Source organism: Trachemys scripta, chromosome 3 (assembly GCF_013100865.1).
Source record: "Trachemys scripta elegans isolate TJP31775 chromosome 3, CAS_Tse_1.0, whole genome shotgun sequence".
NCBI classification, from domain to species: Eukaryota; Metazoa; Chordata; order Testudines; family Emydidae; genus Trachemys; species Trachemys scripta.
Window position 1 is genome coordinate 78,928,572 of NC_048300.1, and position 22,649 is coordinate 78,951,220.

General features: G+C 41.6%; 1 protein-coding gene across 1 annotated transcript; it reads left to right on the forward strand.

Annotated features, from left to right (window-relative positions):
* Window positions 1–1,796: 1,796 nt before the first annotated feature.
* On the forward strand, window positions 1,797–12,052 carry DLL1 (delta like canonical Notch ligand 1). Its single transcript, XM_034765166.1, has 11 exons — window positions 1,797–3,204; window positions 3,535–3,849; window positions 4,694–4,754; window positions 5,043–5,300; window positions 7,844–7,904; window positions 8,380–8,510; window positions 8,650–8,819; window positions 8,931–9,147; window positions 9,963–10,755; window positions 10,870–10,984; window positions 11,410–12,052. The coding sequence occupies exons 1-11, from the start codon at window positions 3,145–3,147 to the stop codon at window positions 11,413–11,415; spliced, it is 2,187 nt and encodes a 728-aa protein (XP_034621057.1). The 5' UTR covers window positions 1,797–3,144; the 3' UTR covers window positions 11,416–12,052.
* The last annotated feature ends 10,597 nt before the right edge of the window (window positions 12,053–22,649 follow it).

Sequence of the window (22,649 nt, forward strand, 5' to 3'; positions counted from 1 at the left end):
TCAGAAGCAGCGGCAAGCCATTAAAAAAGATATTGACGCTAGGTGGCAAGAGTAATTTACAAGTTAAATCTAGCGCTTGCTCTTCAATATCTTCTGTTAACATATCCACATGTTTCTTACTTAAAGGAGGTGAAAGTGTAGGTGGATTTTTACTCTTTAGGCATGAACATGCTTAATGGGTCCGATCCGGCCGTCTTTACTCAGGCAAAATTCCCATTGGTGTTAATAGGAGACTGCAGGATGAGATCCTACGTTTAAAAATGGTTATCCCAGAAGTACCTGTAGTTTAAAAGCAAACATTCCTGTGCACATAAGATTTTATTATCGGGGAGGGGCGGGGGAATATTTGGGTATAAATTATACTTTTGACCAAAATTATATTTAAACAAAGGAGATTTAAAAGGTGAAAGGTTGCGAATATTTTGATACTTGTTTAAATGACACAGATACTTGGAGAGTTTGGGTGCCAGCAGAGGAAAAAAGGCTATGCTGCACTGGGAAGTATACAGTTACAGTCGTGTAATAGCCAGGATGTGCTAGGCTGAATGCATTCATTAGTGATTTTCTTTTAATTGGTATTAACCAGTGATTTTACTTTAAGAAGTGTTTGAGAATTTTTTCCAGTGCATTGTAAGATAATTTGTGATCAAGACATCTGCTTCAATGAAAGTCACATTTTGCCATGCAAATGCACGTTTCAACCCAATAAAGTAGCCATAATAAGGCTTTTAGCACGGCATACCTACAGTGAGGTTATTGTAGCCAAATCCTCTCCTTTGCACACAAGCTTAATCTGTGCTGAAATGCTGTGTTACAATTAAAATGACATTTACACAGACAGTTACACCTTGCATCCTAATGAATCCGCCTGCGCCTATCTAGGTGCTTGAAAAGGGCCCAAAACAAAGTGAAAACCCATCTCCAAGTTATATCCCAAAGTCGCCTGCAAACTTTTTATCTTCCACTTTCAGCCATAATTAAGAAATCTCGCAATGAGAGGCCCTCCCCCCACCAGTAAACTCCTGGCCTTGTTTTTAAAATCGGAACAAAAGTTCTAGTGTCCGATGGATGTGTAAAAAAATAAGAAGTTGGCTGTTGGTGTAAAGTTGTTGTTTTTTTAATATGGGGGGGGGGGGATGTTCCTGGACGGGATTTCTTTAAAAAAAATGTGCGGACATTGTTGTAGAGGCAGTAGCGTGCGCCGAGGGGAGCTCTTTCTCTCCCTTGCATTGTGCAGAGAGCAGGTGCTGTCTACATTACCATACAGCTGAGAGCACAAAGAGCCAACTGATTCAGCCCTCACACAATAACAAACTGCCTTAATGACAGCCACGCGAACGACACACACCAAACTCACTTTTTACTAAGCTGAAGGAGGGGAAAAAAGGGAGAGAGGTTGATGAGGAGGCTGATAATAATAATATAGGGATATGGGACTCAAATGGGCTTTGCTAACTGCTTCTTTCAGCACTTCGCAAACCATTCTCAGCGAGGATATATATATATATATATGTATGTAAAAGCCCAAATGTTTGCCCACCCCCTGAAACTTAACACAGGGCTCTTCCCAGTTTTTCTTCGCTACGAAAATATCTATCGTGTATCCAGAATAATGATCAGTCTGTAAGCATCCTGCCCCTTCCAGCTTGCAAACTTTGAAACACCAGATTCTCTCCCCCTGCCCCGGCTACTCCCCGAATGTAGCCTGGTTTTAAGAAACCGGAAGGAGAACACCAAAGCCCTTCTCTGGTCCCACAAATATATTCGTGACCTTTTTCTTTTTTTAAATGATCCAGCTTATACCATGGGGAAGATGGTGTGAATTTAAAGGGATCAGATTTCTCCTGTGTGTCAAGCTGACCCCCGCCCTCCCCCTTTAAGCTAAAGGATATCTCTGGAAATGTACATTATCACCCACAACTTACTTTTTGGGGGCACAGTGGTGCTTTACACATTTCAAGAGGTAATTATAGATCTCAATGCTTGGAGCTCGTTTTCTTGCTGGGGTGTGTTGCTCTCTCCCTTTCTGTGCATGTTGCGAGAGGGTGTTACCATCTCCCCAGAGCAGAAGGGGGATTCTTGCGGTTACCAAATTTGCAGGAATATAAATGAGCGCGTTTGGTGAGAGCAGGAGGGGAAAGGGGTAAAGGAGGAGGAGGAGGATTGCACATTTTACAGCTCACTGACCATTTGGCGATCCATTGAGAGGACGGTTTGGAAAAGTGGCTCCTTTGTGACAGCTCTAGCCAGATTGGGGGGCTGCTCATTTGCATCTCATTAGCCATGCAGGCGGCCGGCGGGATATAAGGGAGGCAGGCGCCTGATGAGAGGCAGATCCATAGTGCTTTACATTCGGAGAGAGGCACAGCAAAGATCACACACACGCAAGGAGAGACCCAGGAGCACACACAGGCGCGCTCAGTTCGCTTCCATTAAGACATTATCTGATTATTATTATTATTGTTGGTTTTGGCTTGGATCCCTTAAAAAAAGACCACAAGAAATAACGAGACCGATCTTTGCATCTTGCGAGAAGGGGATAAGAGTCCAACGTGATCTGCAAATTGCTGCTGCTGTTTGACACTTCCCAGTCCCTGATCTGCGAGGGGCCAGCTCCACACACGCAGATAAAACACAAACCCCCTCTCTCGCTCTGCTCATTTGAAGGCAACGGGAATTATCGCTTCCTCCTCCTAGTCTACAGGGATTTCCAGATCGCTGATTTTTAATCTTCCACGGGAAGCCTTTATTCTGCCTCCTTTGGGAATTAAGTGGCTTTTTTCTTCTTCTCCGTTTTGGCTGGTGGGAGAAGAAGCTTTAGGCGAAAGGAGAAAAATCGTGGCTTGGAAGAGAAAGAGAGGAAAAAGTTGTTTAGAATATCAGTCTTAAAAACAGTCTGTCCCCCTTTTTTGCCAGCCAGAAGAGCTGTCAGTTCCCCAAAAGGCGTCCCTAAAAGCATCACCAGAAAAGAGTGAGAGAAAGAGAGAGAGAGACTCTTGAAAGAGGTAAACTTTAACACCAACTCCACTGGGACAAGAGGCTTCTCCTGCCCAGCCCAGGCTTCTTGAGAGACGTTTTTTTTTTTTGCCTGTGAAAGAAAGAAAGGAAAGAAAAGGGACAAGAAGAAAAACCCTACTCTCCAAAATGGGAGGTCAGTCCATGCTGACTCTTGCCATCCTCTCTGTGCTGCTTTGCCATTGCCAGGTAAGTGAATCTTGGGGTCTGTATTCCGGGCGCTGTTCAGTGCAACTGCTAATATCAACTGCCAAGCTAACCAGTGGGGTGGGGGCCCTCTGGAAACCTGGGAGGGATGCTGCAAAGACTGGCAAACTGTTGAGCCTCCTCTCTGGCGGAGGCTTGTCCCCCAGCCCCAGGGGGAGCTGGCCCTGGCTCGGGGCGCGTGTCTCCTAAGGGAGCGGAGCCGGAGCGTGTGGGGTCTGCGGGCTTGCCCCAGCAGGGCAGCGGCTGCACCCGCTTTGATGCCCTCCCCCGGTTGGCGGGCGCCTTTTGAATGGCTCCTCTTGTCCCCCGCAGGTGCGGTGCTCCGGGGTGTTCGAGCTGAAGCTGCAGGAGTTTGTCAATAAGAAGGGGCTGCTGGGGAATCGCAACTGCTGCCGCGCGGGGAGCGGCGGCCCTGGCGCCGGGTTGCAGCAGTGCGACTGCAAGACCTTCTTCCGCGTGTGCCTCAAGCACTATCAGGCCAGCGTGTCCCCCGAGCCGCCCTGCACCTACGGCAGCGCCATCACCCCGGTGCTGGGAGCCAACTCCTTCAGCGTGCCCGACAGCGCCGGCGGCGCCGAGCCCGCCTTCAGCAACCCCATCCGCTTCCCCTTCGGCTTCACCTGGCCCGTAAGTTCCACCCCGGGCGGCTCCCGCGCCGGCCCCGCCACGGACCAGGGGCTGCGCGAGCGCCAGGGACCGGGGAGCGCGGAGCAGCGCGCGGGGGGTGGCTAAGAGTCTGTGGCCAAAGGACGGGCTGGGCTGGGTGCGTCACAGCAGCACAGGGGGGGGGGGGCCGAGGGGGCGGGGGGCCCTGAGCGCAGGGAGCGGGCTGGGGGGTGGGGGTGATGGCAGGAGGTACTGACTGCCTCTGGACAGCCGGTCGGAGGGAGACTCATGCTGCAGCGAGCTTGTGTCTTGCTATGGAACCGGCGAGCCGGTTAGATGAATGGACGGCGGTGGGAGCCGTAGGGTGTGTTTGATTTTCTGCGGTTCCCTCGCTCCTGTCCCTGGCCAACACAAGTATGGTCCCACCAGTGTGGGGAAGTCCTGATTCTCCGCCCTTCCCACCCCCCTTGCCCACTTCTGTGCCCGGAGCAGGCTGTAGAAATTGTCAGCCCTGCGTGAAATTCCCAAAGGATCTTCCAGTCATCCTCCCAATGTGTGAAACTGGGGAAATTAAGTGCGAAGATTAATGGCAACTGCCCTCACATCCTACCCGCTGCCTCCCTGACCCCCCTTTTTTACACCATATCCTGTACTAACTGGCTGAAAAAACAGGCCAGGAAACAACTCTTCAAAAAGCTCTTCCAATCCCTTGAGAAAAGTGAAAACAGGCTGGAGTGAGGGATTAGAGGGTTTCACTGACTGGGCACATATATTTCTGGGGCTGCTGCTGCTGCCTGTGATCACATTTTTTTGCTGACTTTTGATTCTCATTTTGTGCGCATTTTTTTTTATTTTAATTTTCCAGGGCACTTTCTCTCTCATCATTGAGGCTCTTCATACAGATTCTCCCGATGACCTCAACACAGGTAAATACTCTGGTGCAAATCCAGGATTAAATCCAAACCTGCTACTTCTCAGGCTCACTTTCCTTACTTTCTCAATTAATGTAGCCTCTCCCTGCCCTTTCTCATTCTACTGTTCTTCATAAGAATGTTATAAGAAAGAGAGCCCTGTCAGCACATGGCTTTAACATTTCTGCACTTACAATTCTCCCCTCCTGTGAACTCCTCTAGGTAATCTATTGCAGTTATTCCCATTGCACCCTCGTGACTCACAGTTAGTTAATTGCATTTCTTCCTTCCCTCTCCTTGCAGAGAACCCAGAGCGCCTTATCAGTCGGCTGGCCACACAGAGGCATTTGACAGTGGGGGAGGAGTGGTCCCAGGACCTGCACAGCAGTGTCCGCACTGACCTCAAGTACTCCTACCGCTTTGTGTGTGATGAACACTACTATGGAGAGGGCTGCTCTGTCTTCTGCCGGCCCAGGGATGATGCCTTTGGCCACTTCACTTGTGGAGAGCGTGGAGAGAAGGTCTGCAACCCAGGCTGGAAGGGACAGTACTGCACCGATCGTGAGTGTCCACAAAGAAAGACTATTGAATTTCTCCTGGCTACAGTCACATGCATTATGATGCCCACTGAAGTCAATGGAAGACATTCCATTGATTTCCCTGTGCATTGGTTCAGGTCCCAGATGAGAATAAAAACCAAGGAAGAAGGAATATATGATGGTATGGTGCTGCTATGTAAAGGTTTTATTGGCATGAGCCATGGGATGACCTCATTACTCAGAAGTACCAAAACCATAAGTGAGTTATCTGAAATGATCCAATCTTACACCAATGACATCTTGATGCCATACTACACCATCACATATTTTGTTTATACCAAACATTGTATAGAAAAGTTATCCTAGAAATGTTTTAGGAAGTTTAAAAGAAAACATATGTGGGCTATTTATGGTATCCTTCTACCAGGAAGCTAGGGTATCTTCAAGCCATGAGTCAAGAGGTACAGGCCTTAGAAAGAGGAATTATAACTAATAGAACTTCTACAACGCTGAAGTAGCTTATCCATCAATCATAAAGTCAAGACTGTATGGTTTGATATCGTGCAACCTTGTAACCTAACAGGGCTCAAAACAAGTGCTGTCACCCATTGGAAAGGAGGAGTCCAAGATGCTCTCTAGAGATATAAAGAACATATTTCTAATCCTGTCAGATCATGATATACTGGATCATAAGCCTGAGGGCTGGTTGAGGCTGAACATTGCCCTCCCTGTACCCCAGATCAGTGTAATTTGGGAGGAGAAAAAAACACATTTATGGGAAACAAGGGAAACGTTATGGAGGCAGGTTGTGTTTTTGTTTTGTGTTGCATGAAGGACTGTAAGCTTTAAATGAGGGCTAAGCTTGACCCTGCTGGCAGGTTTGGAATGTTAGAAGTAGCCCTGGCAGAGATGGAGCAGATTGCAGCTGAGGTGGTCAAAGAAGTCAGATACATTGAAGATAAATTTAGTGCACATCCCCACTCTACTACACTCTAGTATATACTAATATTCTAATTTGTGTGTATGTCTATAATAATATATTGGCAGATAACTCACCATCTGAATCCCCCCCTCCAAACCTCACAAATCAGGATGAGTAACAGGAAGAAAACAATTTGGATGTGGTAGGGTGCAAGACAGCCTATCTGTTTGCCTTGTTAAAAAAAATGAGCTAAATTGTGAATTCAGATGGACTGATATTAAACAGTATCAGTTTATTCTTAGTGTTAGGGACTAGTAAGGTGATTACAGCCCTATGTGGCACAATTTTGCATAGTAAACTGGGGACTTGAATTTCCCCTGGTAAGGCTTTAAATGGTTGTAGTGCCCCTGGATTAAAGGTTTCTATTGCAAAAGGGTTAGGGGGTGGAGGGAGAGGAAACATTTCTTTGATGAACTGTTTAGGGATGTCAGCACCTTTTGATATTTGTATATTGCTGCTTCTTCAGTAACCAAGCGGATTATTTCCCCTCTTTTCTGAATCATTGTGTATGCATGCTGTACAGTCTACTCAGTGTCTTATGAAAAATCAGCTAAAATATATGAAATAACATATTTATTAGGCAGCAGTGTGTGTGTGTTTGTGCAAAAAGAATGTTTTCTGGTTAGCAAGTGAGGTTTCCAGGCTCCAGTTTGCTTCCCTTATACCCCTTTTCATCTCCTTTCATTCCAGTTTTGAGACAATCTGATTATCAGCACTGCCTTTCTTTCTTTCTTTCTTTCTTTCTTTCTTTCTTTCTTTCTTTCTTTCTTTCTTTCTTTCTTTCTTTCTTTCTTTCTTTCTTATGTCATTGTCTCCAGCTAGCTTTGTTGAATTAAAACTTTGCAGTGCCTGCTTAATGAGTTCCATAACCAGGCGAAATAATGAGCAGAAGTCTCTTTTTCCCCCACCCTCCCTCCTTCTGGCCTGCTTACCTCTTTACTATGTTTGTGCCCACCCGCCCCCTTTTTTGCAGGGGGGAGGAAGAACTTTAGACTTATTTATTTGAATAAGAAAAAAAGTTTTTGCAGAGAAATCACGCGCGTGCCATAGATTAGATCTGGGCAGGGATAGGCTGCTGGGGAAGCATGTCTTAGCCCCGATTGGCTGCAAGGGGTTGGGGGTATTGTTGCAGTGGGGCAGCTGCTGGGAGAGAATAGACAATAGAGCAGCTGTCCTGCACTGGCACCCTGCACACCAGCTGTCCACTCTTATCTACACACACACTTTCTGGGGATATTAAGAGGTGGAGCTGTGTGCATAGAATTGGAAAAAAGGACTTCTGACCCTCACTGGGAAGGAAAGGGGGGTGAGGGGCTGTAGGGAAGAGAGCAATTGTGAGTCCTCTTTTGTCTGTGTGCAACTGTATTAAGAAGAATGCTCATCCCTAGTGATAAGTAAAGTACCCAGTTACTAAGCAAGATCAATACTCCACCAGCCTTCAGAGATTAACTCAGCTGCTATTAACTGACTGAACTAGTGAAAGAGGGTTTGTCCCAACCCAGAAGACACTTCAAAACTGTATTTTCAGAAGGGATGTATTTGACCCTGGAGCTTATGTATCTATATATTTTATTTGTCTGCAGCAATTTGCTTGCCTGGATGTGATGAACAACATGGGTTTTGTGACAAACCTGGAGAATGCAAGTAAGTTTTCAGAGGTTTTTCTTTTTTTTTTTTTTTTTGGTCCCTAATGTCAAATTGATGCTCTAGACTTAGATAAGACATTTGTCATTTGAGGGTTAGTTTAAGTGTTTTTCTTCATAGGAGATGGTAACCTGAGAAATCCAGATCAAAGTATTAATCTAGAAGTCAAACATGAGTGTCATTAATATTAACTTAATGAGTTTACAGTAGTATATGTAAGGTTAGCTGTTTGTTATGATAGTAAACAAAATAAGTATCTAGAACAATAGCTCTGTTTAAGGTAATGAAAGAGGTAGCTGGGACTGATGAAAACTGATGCTACAGTTAGACTCAGTGACTTTCCCACATGAAGGATCACGGAAGGCTTTTTAGGAAACTTGATTCCTGGTTTTTGCTTCAGTGTGTTTGCAGAGTTTGAGATAGGATTTCTAACTGTTGGAAGTACAAATCTGACAATCCTTTGTTTGTTTTTCAGATGTAGGGTTGGGTGGCAAGGCCGTTATTGTGATGAGTGCATCCGATACCCAGGTTGCCTTCATGGCACCTGTCAACAACCGTGGCAATGCAACTGTCAGGAAGGCTGGGGTGGCCTTTTCTGTAACCAAGGTAAGTTCTTGATCATTGCGTATGATTGTCTTTTAGAAAATAACAGCATTTTCTAGAGTACCCCTCATTCAAGCCATGCAACAGTTGCAAACTAGCACATATCTTTATGGATCTGTCTCTCCTTTTAAATCTTTTTCAGATCTTAATTACTGTACCCATCATAAGCCTTGTAAGAATGGTGCCACTTGCACCAATACTGGCCAGGGAAGCTACACTTGTTCTTGCCGTCCTGGGTACACTGGTTCCAACTGTGAGATTGAAATCAACGAATGTGATGCCAACCCCTGCAAGAATGGTGGAAGCTGCACCGTAAGTTAAAGGAGTTAATGATATTTTAAACATCTGATCAACTAAAGACAGTTTTACAATCATTTTGATTTTTAAATTACTTAAATTGAATAAATCTTTTCTCTTCGACAGGATCTTGAAAACAGCTATTCCTGTACCTGTCCACCTGGCTTCTATGGTAAAAACTGTGAGCTGAGTGCTATGACTTGCGCTGATGGCCCATGCTTCAATGGAGGGCGATGCACAGACAACCCTGATGGTGGATACAGCTGTCGCTGCCCATTGGGTTACTCTGGGTTTAACTGTGAAAAGAAAATTGATTATTGCAGCTCCAGTCCTTGTGCTAATGGTAAGGCAAACTATATACCTTTGTCTCTTAAAGGGACACTGTCATGTAGTTGAGGGTTTGTGTAAAAATAAAATTACAAATCATAGGCCAGGTCAATCCATTGTTTTTAATTAGAACTCCCCGTCGAGTTGTGCCATTAGTTTTTATCTAGAACTCCTCCATTGACTAAACTGAGGAGTTCTGCTTAAAAGTTGATGGCATGATATGGCTCCACAGTATAAATAGTATTGTCTTTCAATATGACTTGGATCTGGCATTTGGCCTTCTTGTGCCTCAGGTTCCACATTTGTAAAAAATGAGGATAGCAATACTTTAAAAATGCCTTTGTAACATTGTTTTGAGCTCTATGGATGAAATGTGCCATCAAAATGCTAAACATTTTTATTATTTAGCAGTAGTAAAGCTGTTTTTGTTTTAAAAAAAGTGTTTTTTAAAAATATTCCTCCACATTGGTTGCAGTCCAAACTCTGCAACATTGTGCCAATTCATGAAAACCAAGGTGTGAAATTGATTCAGACTAGTTTCACCGATGAAGCTGAGTAAAACACAAAAAAAGTAAACAGAATAAGTGGTGAAAAATAAATAAGGTTTAGAAAATTAATAAAAGTTTTGCTACTGGTAACAGAGGTAAAAACTGTAAGAGTGAGCTAGGATGTTCAGAAATGGTGTCCTAATTCCATATTTGTCTCTAGGCATCCATTTTTTTAAAGTCTTGGCCTTGATTTTCATCATTTTAAGTACATTGTGAAGCTGAAGAGTTGTTACTTGATATTATAAAAACACTTACCTATTATTTGTCATATTTAATATTACAGGAGCCCAGTGTGTTGATCTTGGAAATTCCTACATATGCCAATGCCAGGCTGGTTTTACTGGAAGACACTGTGATGATAATTTGGATGACTGTGCCTCCTTTCCTTGTTTGAATGGTGGAACCTGCCAAGATGGAATTAATGACTATTCTTGCACCTGTCCCCCAGGATACAATGGAAAGAACTGTAGTGCTCCAGTCAGCAAATGTGAACACAACCCTTGTCACAATGGGGCTACTTGCCATGAAAGAAACAACCGTTATGTGTGTGAGTGTGCTCGGGGATATGGTGGACTCAACTGCCAGTTTTTGCTCCCTGAACAGCCTCAGGGACCTGTAATTGTTGACTTCACTGAGAAGTACACTGAAGGTCAGAATGCACAGTTTCCTTGGATTGCAGTATGTGCTGGGATTATTCTGGTCCTGATGCTATTGCTGGGGTGCGCTGCTATTGTTGTCTGTGTCAGACTCAAAATGCAAAAGAGGCACCATCAGCCTGATGCATGCAGGAGTGAAACAGAGACCATGAACAACTTGGCCAACTGCCAACGCGAAAAGGACATTTCAATAAGTGTCATTGGTGCCACTCAGATTAAAAACACAAATAAGAAAATAGACTTTCACAGTGATAACTCTGATAAAAATGGCTACAAAGTTAGATACCCATCAGTGGATTACAATTTGGTGCATGAACTTAAGAATGAGGACTCTGTTAAAGAGGAACACAGCAAATGCGAAGCCAAGTGTGAAACATACGATTCAGAGGCAGAGGAGAAAAGTGCAGTACCACTAAAGAGGTACGGTTCAGATAACAGCTCTGGGGCAACAGTTTACTGTAAAGGGTGTATATGTTTCCTAGTTGGTACTAGTAGCAGCCATCTGATTTTTGTTGTTGGTTTTATCTTCAATAGTGATACTTCTGAAAGAAAACGACCAGAATCAGTATATTCCACTTCAAAGGACACAAAGTACCAGTCGGTGTATGTCATATCAGAAGAGAAAGATGAATGCATCATAGCAACTGAGGTTAGTACAGTGCCTAATGGTTGTAAAAGAAAATAAAAATAATTGAGCCAGATCTTGAGCTAGTGTAGATCAGCACAGCTCCGTTGCCTTTAATGGAGCTATACCAATTTACACTCGGTGAGATCTGGCCCTGTGGGTTTATTTTCGCGTGGAGGTTGTAAAACTGATAACTTTTTTTAAGATAAAGCCTAATCCTGCAAATGAATCGCTTCAGTGGGAGTTCCACACACAGAGAGCTTGCAGGATTGGGACACAGCTGCAGTATAATTTTAATTTATGAGTCATCCCTTATTTGTGGAGTCTCTTCTGCCCTAGCACACCGATGAACTCCTTGATCTCTGTCCATCTCTTAATCACTGAGATCCTCTATATGTTTTACTAAACTCTGCTTCTCTCTGTTCTTGGCTTCTCTCAACTCTCTACAGGTGTAAAACGGAAGTGATATGGCAAAGTTGTTGTTCAAACAATTTCAAAGGAGATATGCCCCAATGAATGCTGCTGAAAGAGGAAAGGGAGATAGATTCCTTCACTGACTGCTGCTGAGAAACTAAATTCAGGCTGAGCTGGTTCTCTACTGAAGTTAGCAAAGTGACTGCAAAAAAACAAGATGGACACTAGGCAAGGATCTGTGTTCAAGAATAACTGTTGCACTGCCTTTATGAATTTTATCATTGCACTATGGTCAGTTGCTTTTCTATATATATTTAAATGAAGGGACTTAATTACTACATAAGAAGCATGCACTGCGTGAAGTGTATATTTTGGATTCTTACGAGCCAGTCTTTTCTTGAATTAGAGACACAAACACTGCCTTTAATGTCTTTTTTGATACTAAAATGTGTTTTTACTAGGTGAAAAAAAGTGTGTTATTTTTTTGAATCTGTAAAAATATTTTCATGATAATTGTAAAGCTTGAGTATTTTGTGATGTTCATTTTTTTATAATTTAATTTTTTTGGTAAATATGTACAAAGGCACTTCGGGTCTATGTGACTATATTTTTTGTATATAAATGTATTTATGGAATATTGTGCAAATGTTATTTGAGGTTTTTTTACTGTTTTGTTAATGAAGAAATTCATTTTTAAAATATTTTTCCAAAATAAATATTATTAATGATAACGAAAAAGATATCTTTACTTTCCAAAAAAATGTATGATCCAATTTTGCCATCAATGGCCAATCAAAGATCTGACATACTTCTGTAGGCGATTAGGGGGACCAGGGATAGGACTCAAAGTTGCAAGAAAGGATGGAAAAGAACTTCTCTGATGTAAATACCTCCTTACACTTTTCATTCCCTCTGACCTTTCTGAATGATTGACCTTTGAGGTTGACACAACATATGCTTGTCTTACCTCAAAAGTGAACTTCTGTGGAAAGTCTGAGTAATATCTGTACAGTCATTTTGTAGTGTATATAAACAAATATCACATAATTCTCTTATAAGGATCAATTCAAGCATCCTCCTGTTCGATACATGGAACCTTTAAGGACTCAGGCTGTTATTTCTTACATCCCCAAATTCTCCTTGGAGTCAATGGGAATTTTGGGTGCACCAGACATGCCAGAATGGGCATCTGTGGCCAAATCCTTCATGTGTAGCCATAAAAAGTGAGCTTCACAAATTAAACCTGAATAAAAGCAAAACGTCCCTCTTAGAATAAGAGGGTGTTCTATTAGGCATATGAGACTAAATTGATTGATGGTATAAGTGATTGCAACTCCAATGACTTTAATGTATATCTATCTATCAAATCTATTACTGTTTCAAAATACATGCACTGTACTTATCTCTATGATATCTGAGCACAATGGAGTCAAACCCCCATTGTGCCAGTGGTGAATTTGGCCTTTAATGCCAAGGCAGCTTAACTGAGTTACAGTTTATACTAACTGGCATGCCTGCAAGCTGCAATGCGCTTTTGAAAACTCTAAGAAATCATTTCCATTCTGATCTTTTATAACAGACTGTGGCTGATCATTACTGGCCTGATTCAAAATCCACTGAAGACAATGGAGATACTCCCATTGACTTCAATGGGATCGGATCAGGCCCTATTAGCAAAGAAGAACATGTGCAGAACACAAATAGTCAATGTATCATTGCAAGTGGTGATCTGTAACACTAAATTATGAAGCCTCCTCCTCAAACCTATCATTAAATGAGATACTTTGACTTAACTTCAAGTGGATTGATTCCCACATATAATCCATTTAATTGGAGATTTTCCTGAGATGAGTAATATACCACAACAGAAAAGCAGTCTGCAAATGTCAGTGTGAGGAACATGGCTTCCAAATAAGCAATAACATACATGGAACTCTGCTAATGACAAAATTAATCTGTTATTAATTTGACCCACCATTGACTGAATGTATGGAGAGAGGCTGGCTTGAGGCAGTGTAGTCTCATGGCTCAGACACTAAACTAGCAATTAGAAAACCTGGGTTCTAGTCACAGCTGTCCTGTAAAATCTTGGGCCAGTCACTTCACCTCTCTGTGCCTCTGTTTCCCTTCCCACCCTAAGATTTTGGGGATGGGAATTGTCTCTCATTGTGGGTTTGTACAGCACCGAACACACTGAGGGCAGGGGCCCCAACTGTTGGGGCCTCTAGGTGCTACCTTAATACCAATAGTAATAATGAATGAATGCTCACAAAAAGAAGTGTCATTATTTCTTACCATCATTGCTGGTGGAGTGATAAACCATACATCCTTAAAGATAACGGGAGGCTGACGAGAATTATTTTAATGTATCTTTATGTGCCCTATTGATAAAACATAAGGCTCCTTTTCCAGAAAGTGGGAGAAACCTTCTCTCCACTAGGGGTTCAAAGGGTCCACTTCTGCCTACAAGGTGAGAGGCACAGGCTCAAGGGCGCAGTGTAGCTAGAACACCTGGGAATTCAGGGCCTGATCCAATGCCCATTGAAATTGCTTGAAATTGATTTTAATATGGCATTGAATCAGGACCCTCCTTAATCAGCATATCGACTGATCTGCCTCCATCTGCATGGGGCCTATGGACCACAACAACATAAAGCTGCTCCCGCCAGGTGACAAAGCCTAAAGGAGAGATCAGTGGAAGCAAGTTTAACTGCCCTCTCTCAGGGTTAATCTCCTCTGGGGGATTAGTTAGTGCAGGAAGGTATATTTTACTTTATGTACCAGCTTGGGTGACTCTAGATGCAATTTCTTTATGAGACATGGTGATATTCAGGGGCCTCACCCGTCTACATGTTTAATAGGGTTAGTACTAATAAGTACTGTTCAAAAGTGAAGGGCACTGACACAATATGAAATAATTAGCAGAGAAGTATGCACCACCTTGTTAATTTAAGGAATTTTGTAAACAGTGAGCATCAACAGCAATAGAAAATATATTAAGTCTTGGACATGGAGAGTGTGTCCTAGTTTTAATTGCAAAAAATAGTTTTAAAAGTTGTTTTAAAGAGGTATTGTGTTTACGTTGCACACAGGGAGGGAGGATGGTCTGGGCGTCAGGAAACTGGGGTTCTATTCCTGGCTCTACCACAGACTTCATGTGTAACCTTGGGAGGGGAAGGATGGTCGTGTGGTTAAGGGACTGCAGTGAGATTCAGAAGAACTGCATTCTATTTCCAGCTCTCCCCTCAGACTTCCTGAGGGACCTTGGACCTATGTCAATTAATCTCGCTCTGCCTCTGTAAAATGGGGGATAATAATACTTCCCTACCTCATAGTAGTGTTATGAGGATAGTTGTATGAATGTTTGGGAGGTGCTTTGATGCTATGGTGTGGGGGAACATAAAAAAAGCCCTGTATTTCAGTTTGCCCATCTGCAAGATGACAACCTGCTTTGCAAATCATTTTATGGATCTTGGATGGAATAACATTCCATGACAAAATGGAAGCATACATCATTCTGCAGAGGATATACATACAATATACTGTCAAATAAGTGCACAGAGAATGTGATTATAGCAGACTCCCCTCCAAGAATACTGTTGTTCTATTTAGAATGCATCCTGTAGGCAGAGATACAGACTGAGCTTGGTTTGGGACAAAAAGTGAAAGAAAAAGTAAAAGATTCAGAAAGTACACAAATGAATTCTAAACTGAAAGACACTGGCAATCCCATTGATTGTTTGTCTGCATTAGCAAATCTTGTATTGTCACAATGCCTTAACTAGCACAATTTAGACACAACCTAGTGTAGGCAAGGCATATAATATTTATCATAGTGCCAGCTGGGAGGAGGTATGCAAAACATGTTATTGTCTACACGAAGGTGTGGTTTACACAGTTTTTGTACCAGCATAAGTGTTGGTTAGAGGTGTGAGTTTTTACTGTCATAGTTATGCTGGTATAACTGTGGAGGCAGTTATATTGGTGCAAATTGTACTGATCTATCTATCTATCTATCTATCTATCTATCTATCTATCTATCTATCTATCTATCTATCTATCTATCTAATAAATTGCCTTTTGTTTTTTGAGCCTTTGGGGGAAGCTGCCTACTTTCATTGTGTGTGAGCATCCTGAAATGCACCTGCAAAAATGAGGGCATCCTCACTGGCTGCTTGGAAGGTGACTTCCTTTATCATCTCCTAACTACTTGCACCCCCTTTGCTAGGGGCAGTCTCAGATCTACATGCAAAGCTTGTAGGGAATGGTGATCATATTGGCTGAGGGCAGGTTGGTTTCAGACATATGGAAAGTAATGAGAGATGGTGGCCATTTTGAATAAGAGAAATTTCATGAGTTTTGAAGCCAGGAATAGTGAGGTCATCATGAAACATTAACCTTTCCCTGACCCTCACCAATCTTGTGAGACTCATGATAAAATCACAAAAGCTGGCAATACTGAATTGCCTCCACTTTACCCATAGGTCATGCTTAGTGAGCACCAGTAATATGAACTTTCTAGCCAATTTTCTCAAACCCAAGTGGCATGGGCCACCCTCTAGCATAGGCTGCCATTTGAGCCAAACAGGGTGGCCAATAATGCCATGTTTTTTATTCTTCCCTAGCAGCAAAGTTGTCCTTGGTTCTGATTCTCCCCTACCTTGCACCGTGTGCAATCATTTACACCTAAACTTGGTCAAAACATTTCCAGTTTCAAAATTTTTTGATGAAAAAAAGTACACATTTTTTTCACACAAATTTAATGAAAAATGTGTTCCTTGTTTTGACCAGCTCTATTTATACTTGTGCAAAATGGATGCAACTGACTGGTAATGTTTTATATCCACTTTGCGCTGGTATGAATGATTACCAAGGCCATAGAGAATCAGACTCCTTGAACAAGGCCCATGTTTATTATTAATAATCCCTCCAGGTCTTCTTCAGCAATCATGAAAATCAAAGAGCCTGATTCTCATTTACACTACGACTCTTGCCCGAATTGTGCAGAGGAGCTTTAGTCAAACTGAGAATCAGGCCTTAAAGGTATTTATCACAATATAACCTGGCTCTCACTTCAATGTTTTCCTTTTCGAGTTTCCTTTAAGAGATGGTTCCTATATACAATACATCTGTTTACAAAGGTCACCTGACTGACAGATGTTATCCCCTCAGACTTTTTGTTACAGACTGCTTTTACCTTAATTTATTTTAAATCAAAGGGATTGTGGAATTCTTCATTGTCCAGTAATTGTGACGATTTGGCACAGCTGCTGATCTGATTCTGAGCTTCTTTGAAAAAAGCGGATAGCCGATGTTGTCAGTGAACATTAGCTGCTCTGTTCAGAGCAGCAAGCAATAGGGAAACACATCACAGAAGGCTTGTGCTAGGCTGGATCTTAGTTTCCCTTCCCTCTGCAAGTCCAAGGAAAGCAAAAGCAATGGAACTTGAATTATACCAAATGTATCACGTTGTGTAGGGTGCTTCTAATTCTCTTCAGGAAGTGTTATCTAGGCTAGCAGTTGTGAGCATACAGAACTGGGCAGATTTATCTGGGTTATCTAATTACCAGACTATCAAGTTTTGCTGACATTTCCTTTTGATAAATGCACTACATTGCATTCTTTAACTGTCTATATTAAAGGCACAACCTCCTCTTAAATTTGGCCTGACATAAATATTTCATAAAAACAAGTTTTTATAAAACCTAAGACCAGTGGAAATGTTTCCATAAGCTTAAAAAAAAATCAGTGAAAACAGTAGTTTTAAAATAAACAAACATAACCTTGCAATGTTTGAAACTCACTCCAGATCTGAAAGTGACACTGACTATAAACACAGACTTGATCCATTCTTGTTATCCAAGCTCAGAGAAATTGAAAAAGTAAATGAAGAACATAAATAGTGACAAGCATACTGATTGTTTAAAATTCTCTCACTTTTAATAATCTAGCATTTCATTAGCAATATATGTAAAGATATTTGTTTGTGACATACAATTTTTAAATTGACAGCATCCCTTTAATCAAATGAGAATTAAACCAAATGACAGAACAAGATTGTTAAGAGTTGAGCAGATTCATGTATTTCTGAAATTTAGGCTTACATATAAAAATGATATATATACAGTGAAACTTGAACAAGGACCATCTCCAATAGGCAATCACTTTAAAGTATTCCCAAGGTTTCCAGATTATTTTGTTTAACCTTGAGTTGTATAGGTAGTTAGCATGAACTGAACAGTACAGGGGTCAGAGGGAAGGCAAAATAACAAGCACATTAAAAACACCTCTAGAAATGACCTACAGCTTTTCTAGACATGAACATTAAGAGCAGGTTAGACAAACACCTGTCAGGAATGGTCCAGATAATACTTGGTCCTGCCATGAGTGCAGGGGACTGGACTAGATAACCTCTTGAGGTTCCTTTGAGTTCTATGATTTTATGTCACAGCTTTTAAGTCTTATAGCTCATGACCTTCCGGGGCTAGAAGAAAATACTTTGTGCCCCATTGAAAGCCGTGAGTCTCTCTTTCTTAAGGTTATAAAGCTTCCATTTCTGACCCATCCTGGTGATAAGCTATCAGATCTGGCGCTGGTCCAGGACTGAATGTTAGCTCCCTATGCCTCTGACCAGCATAATAATTATTATTTTGAAGGGGGTGGAATTCCTAATTGGGACAAAAGAATGAAACATTTTTGTGACAGGCTGAATATAAAAGCTGGTGGCTATCAGAAGCTGCTAATAGGTTTGGAAAATTAGAATATCTCTCAGGAGGGGCAGGGTGGGGAGTGATGTATTAGTGTTGCTGAGGCAATCAATGACACATTATACATTAGCTCATGGCCCTGCAATTTATCATGGACATAACCACCCCCACCATTCTTATCAGCACGTGATATCTATCTATCTAAGGTAATTTTATGGCCACCATCACTATAGTATCTGAGCACCTCAATATCTTTAATGTATTTATCCTCACAAATCCCCTGTGAGGTAGCAAAGTGCTATTATCTTGATTTTACAGTTAGGGAATTGAGGCATAGCGAGATTAAGGGCCAGATTTTTAGAGGTCCTTTGTGCCTAAAGGCACAAAGAGGTGCCTAGTGAGATTTCCAGAAGAACCTTAGATGCTAGGAACTTTTGAAAATCCCACTAGGCAACTCTCTGCATCCTTTAGCCCTGGTCTACACTGGTGGGGGGGTGAGATCGATCTAAGTTATGCAACTTCAGCTACGTGAATAATGTAGCTGAAGTCGACGTACTTAGATCGATTTACCATGGTGTCTTCACTGTGGTGAGTCAACTGCTGCCGCTCCCCCATCGACTCTGCTTGTGCCTCTCACAGCGCTGGAGTACAGGAGTTGACGGGAGTGCGCTCAGGGGTCGATTTATCGCGTCTAGACTAGACACGATAAATCTATCCCCGCTGGATCGATTGCTACCCGGCGGGTAGTGAAGACATACTCGAGTCTCTCTGTGCCTCATATTCCTTTAAAAATCTCTCCCTTAGTCTCTCTGTGCCTCAAATTCCTATCTGTACAATGGAGATAATAGCACTTTGCTACCTCATGGAGGTGAGGTGCCTAAAAACCTTTCAATATATCCTGGATAGTGTAAAGAGGCTCCCTCTGCAATATGGTGACACTCTGTTAAATAGCGAGATCTGAGGATTATATCAATGTAAAATGTTTCCCTAAACAAAAGCTCCCTGTTGTAATGATCTGCTAACACTTCCTAAATAAATAAATAGATTAAAATATCTGGCCCTAAATGAATTACTTTATGGTCCCACACTGGGTCTGTGGCAGAGCCAGTAATTATATGTGGGTCTCCCATGTCCCAGCATAGTTCTCTAATGGCTGATCCACCCTTCTTCTCTTAATCTGACAAATTGCAAGGCTTTTGATACTGTTATCATGTATATTCTATATACAATTAGTGTGTATGTCTTTGAGACTTAGTTGCAAGTACACATTCAGAAATAGGCACAGAATACATATTTAACAAGAGGTATGGTGTCTATTTGCTTTAAAGGTGTCTTTAGATTAAGAGAAAAATAATCCAGGGATGAGAGGGAAGGAATCTTATTTGCAAGATAACTGCAAAATTCCATCAAGTGGCAGTCTGTAAATGCACCTTGTAGATCAAATTTAACCACCAAATGCCATTGATGTACCAAAGAACTTGATGCAGTCATATGGGAAAGATACCCATTTCTTTCAGAAATGTTATAGGAAGTGTTAGTGACGGGAATAAATAACAGGTGCTGGGAGCAGCTGTTACTGATTCATGACTCTTCTTTTTTTAAATAGGGTTTCTGTTGGGAGAATCAAAAGTTTTCAGTAATGTTCCATTGTCAGATATTCAGGGAATGTGTTTTATTAGTTTTTTAATGAAGAAATCAGTTATTATTTCTAAGTCAAAATAGCCACGCCAAATTAACATTTGGGGCTCAGGGCAGCAAAACTTTAGCAAAATCCAAATGTTCTGAACTCAGATCTCATGCACATGTCCATGTTTCTTTGGATTTTAAAGAAACATTATTCCATTTCACCTTCTTTGCAGGTTCTATTATGACATATTGGTTGTGATACAACTAGTAACCCAACATGCAGGTGTGGGTGCATAGATGACAAGATTAAATATCACGGTAAAAAGCTGGCAATGCAGTGAACCAGTGCCGTTTTTCAATGATTTATTAATTTTTAAGTCATCGAGGACTGCTCAGTGAAAATATCTACTTAGTGTCCAGAAGATGGCAAAGAAGCAAACAAAATGGTGGTGTGTATAAAGAATGGAATAGAAAATAATACAGAAAATACGATAATAATTCAAATTAGTTTTTATATAGCACTTTTCATCTACATATAAAGCTCAAACTACTTTACAAAAGAGGGCAAGTATCACCATCCCCATTTTTTACCAATAGGGAAATTGAGATGCTGAGGGTGAAATTCTAGCCCCACTGAAGTCAATGGCAAAAATCTGATTGACTTCATTGGGTCCATGAATTCATCCAGAGGGCATGTCTACACTGCAGTCGAAAGTGTGATCAAGCTTTAGTTTAGGTAATGTGGCTAAAAATAGCAGTGAAGATGCAGTACAAGCTTTAGCACAGGCTGTACCAACCCATCCGGGATAGCTATTCATGTTGCTAGCTCGCACCACTGTCTTCACTGAGTTTTTTAGCCATGCTGTCTGGCTTAAAGCTAGCACTGGTATGCCTAGCCAAGCTGCAATCACACTTCTGATTGTAATCTAGCCATACCCAGAGAGGTTAAGTAACTTGCTCAAAGTCACACAGAGCTGAGGTCTCCCAGCTTTTAGTCCAGAGCCTTATCCACTACCCGGTTCTACCTCTCTAAATTGGTGGCATACCATTGTCAGTTCTGCTCTCTGCATTTCAAAAAATATATAGCTGAAGAGGTTGAGAGGTGAGCAATGGAAATGAACACAGGTATAGAAAGACTTCTGTATGAAATTGAAAAGACTGGGACTGCTTGGTACTGAGAGGTCACAAATAAAAGAGAACATGGTAATGGTAAATTAAACAATGAATGGTACAGAGAATAGAGTGCTCCTATTTACTATCTCATAATACAAAAAATAAGGGGACATTAAATAAAATTGAAGGGCAATACTTTTAAAGTGGAAATAGTTCTTTACACAATGCGTTATTAACCTGGGCAATTTACTGCCTCATAATATCACGGATATAATTCCAAGACCTTAGCAGGATTTATAAAAGGATTAGATGTTTATATTGATAATGAGGATGGCTACAGTTACATTAGCGAGGATAAAAAAAGTATAAAGGAATATAAACCTTCCTACGTCAGGGCATAAACCAACCACTGACTACATGGACCATGTTATATAGTAATTCATAATGGAGTTCCTTGCAGCTTCCTCTGAAACATCTGATACTGACCATTGTCAAAGACAGGATATTGTACTAGATGAACCACTGATCTGATCCCACTCTGAGTTAGGACTGAGCAGAAGACTTCAGATTGACTTCCCCAAAGTCTGGGAGTTTTCAGATCCAAGCTGAATCTCTAGCTGAATCTTAATTTTTCATTAATATGATAATAATAGTAGTAATAACCAAAGAGACCTCCCAAAACTCTTTGTCTGTAGAAGGACAACGTACCCACCATTGAAATGCAGCTGTCTCTGGGGAAGAACACAGCTGTCATTATGCACCACTAGTATTACACAACAGTTCTGAGGAGAGGAAGTGGAGAACAACATATATAATTGTAAGTACAGTGGGAATATAGGTAGGCAGATTTTAACGACTCAAGCTGAAATTTGTGACAATTACTATAAGATATTTAATAACCACAAGCAGCCAGGGATTCTGATAAGCATAATGCATAAGGTGGTATCTCCAGCAGCTCAGTTCCAACATTGACTCAGTGGGAACAGTGCCACATATTTAATCACCAGTGTCACTTCATGCAGCCTGTAATACCTGGGCTTTCCTTGGAGGGCGTCTATTCAAATATAGAGTAGGCCTGACCTTGCTGCACCTGTGAGATCTAAAGAGATTACAGCACAAGGGGGTATAAACACATGGGTAAGCACCATAGCAACTGAAGATCATGGCTCATGCCAATGCATTCTATCCTCACCACCCCTTCCATGACATCCTTTATCTGTAAGCGCACCCAAGATTTTTCTTTTCAGGTGACATGACCAAAATCAAAAGTATTTGTGTGATCGAAGATTTGTTAGCTCTATTAGTGAGTCACTCAATAGTGGATCTAAGAGAATGTTCTTGGCTAAGAAATTTCCTGGGGACATTAGATGTCAAACCAATCCCCTGACTGTTTTTGCCATTAATTACTTCTGATCACTATGGCAATTATTGCAGATTTGTTAATTATATTAAAGAAGTATTTCTTCTGTCAGTGGAAATCCATTCCACAGTTTTCAGCATCCCTTTCTGACAAGGAGGATTTCAAATCCCTTTATCTGGAGACAAACAGAAAGACTGTGCTTGTGGTGAATAATTTGAGCTGATATTCTTGCCAGCTGTTAAGGACACATGCAGGAAAAAAAAAAAAAGTCAGTGACATCTGGTCAGCACTGATATTTCCTAACAGAAGTATTTGTTTCAGTATGGGTAGACAGTGGGGATAACAAGAAACATCATCTACAAGTATTCCCCTCTTTTGAAAAGTGAAAGTGAGAACTTTGACCAAGGCGACTGTAACAAAAATTACAACTTACATAATGGGGAAATGGTGACATTACATTAGCCCCTAT

Bases quoted from the DNA above. Each gene is read 5' to 3' on its own strand.
- DLL1 (XM_034765166.1), top strand. From the start codon at position 3,145: ATGGGAGGTCAGTCCATGCTGACTCTTGCCATCCTCTCTGTGCTGCTT. The intron at 3,205-3,534 runs GTAAGTGAATCT...TGTCCCCCGCAG, and splicing joins TGCTGCTTTGCCATTGCCAG to GTGCGGTGCTCCGGGGTGTT. The intron at 5,301-7,843 runs GTGAGTGTCCAC...ATTTGTCTGCAG, and splicing joins GGGACAGTACTGCACCGATC to CAATTTGCTTGCCTGGATGT.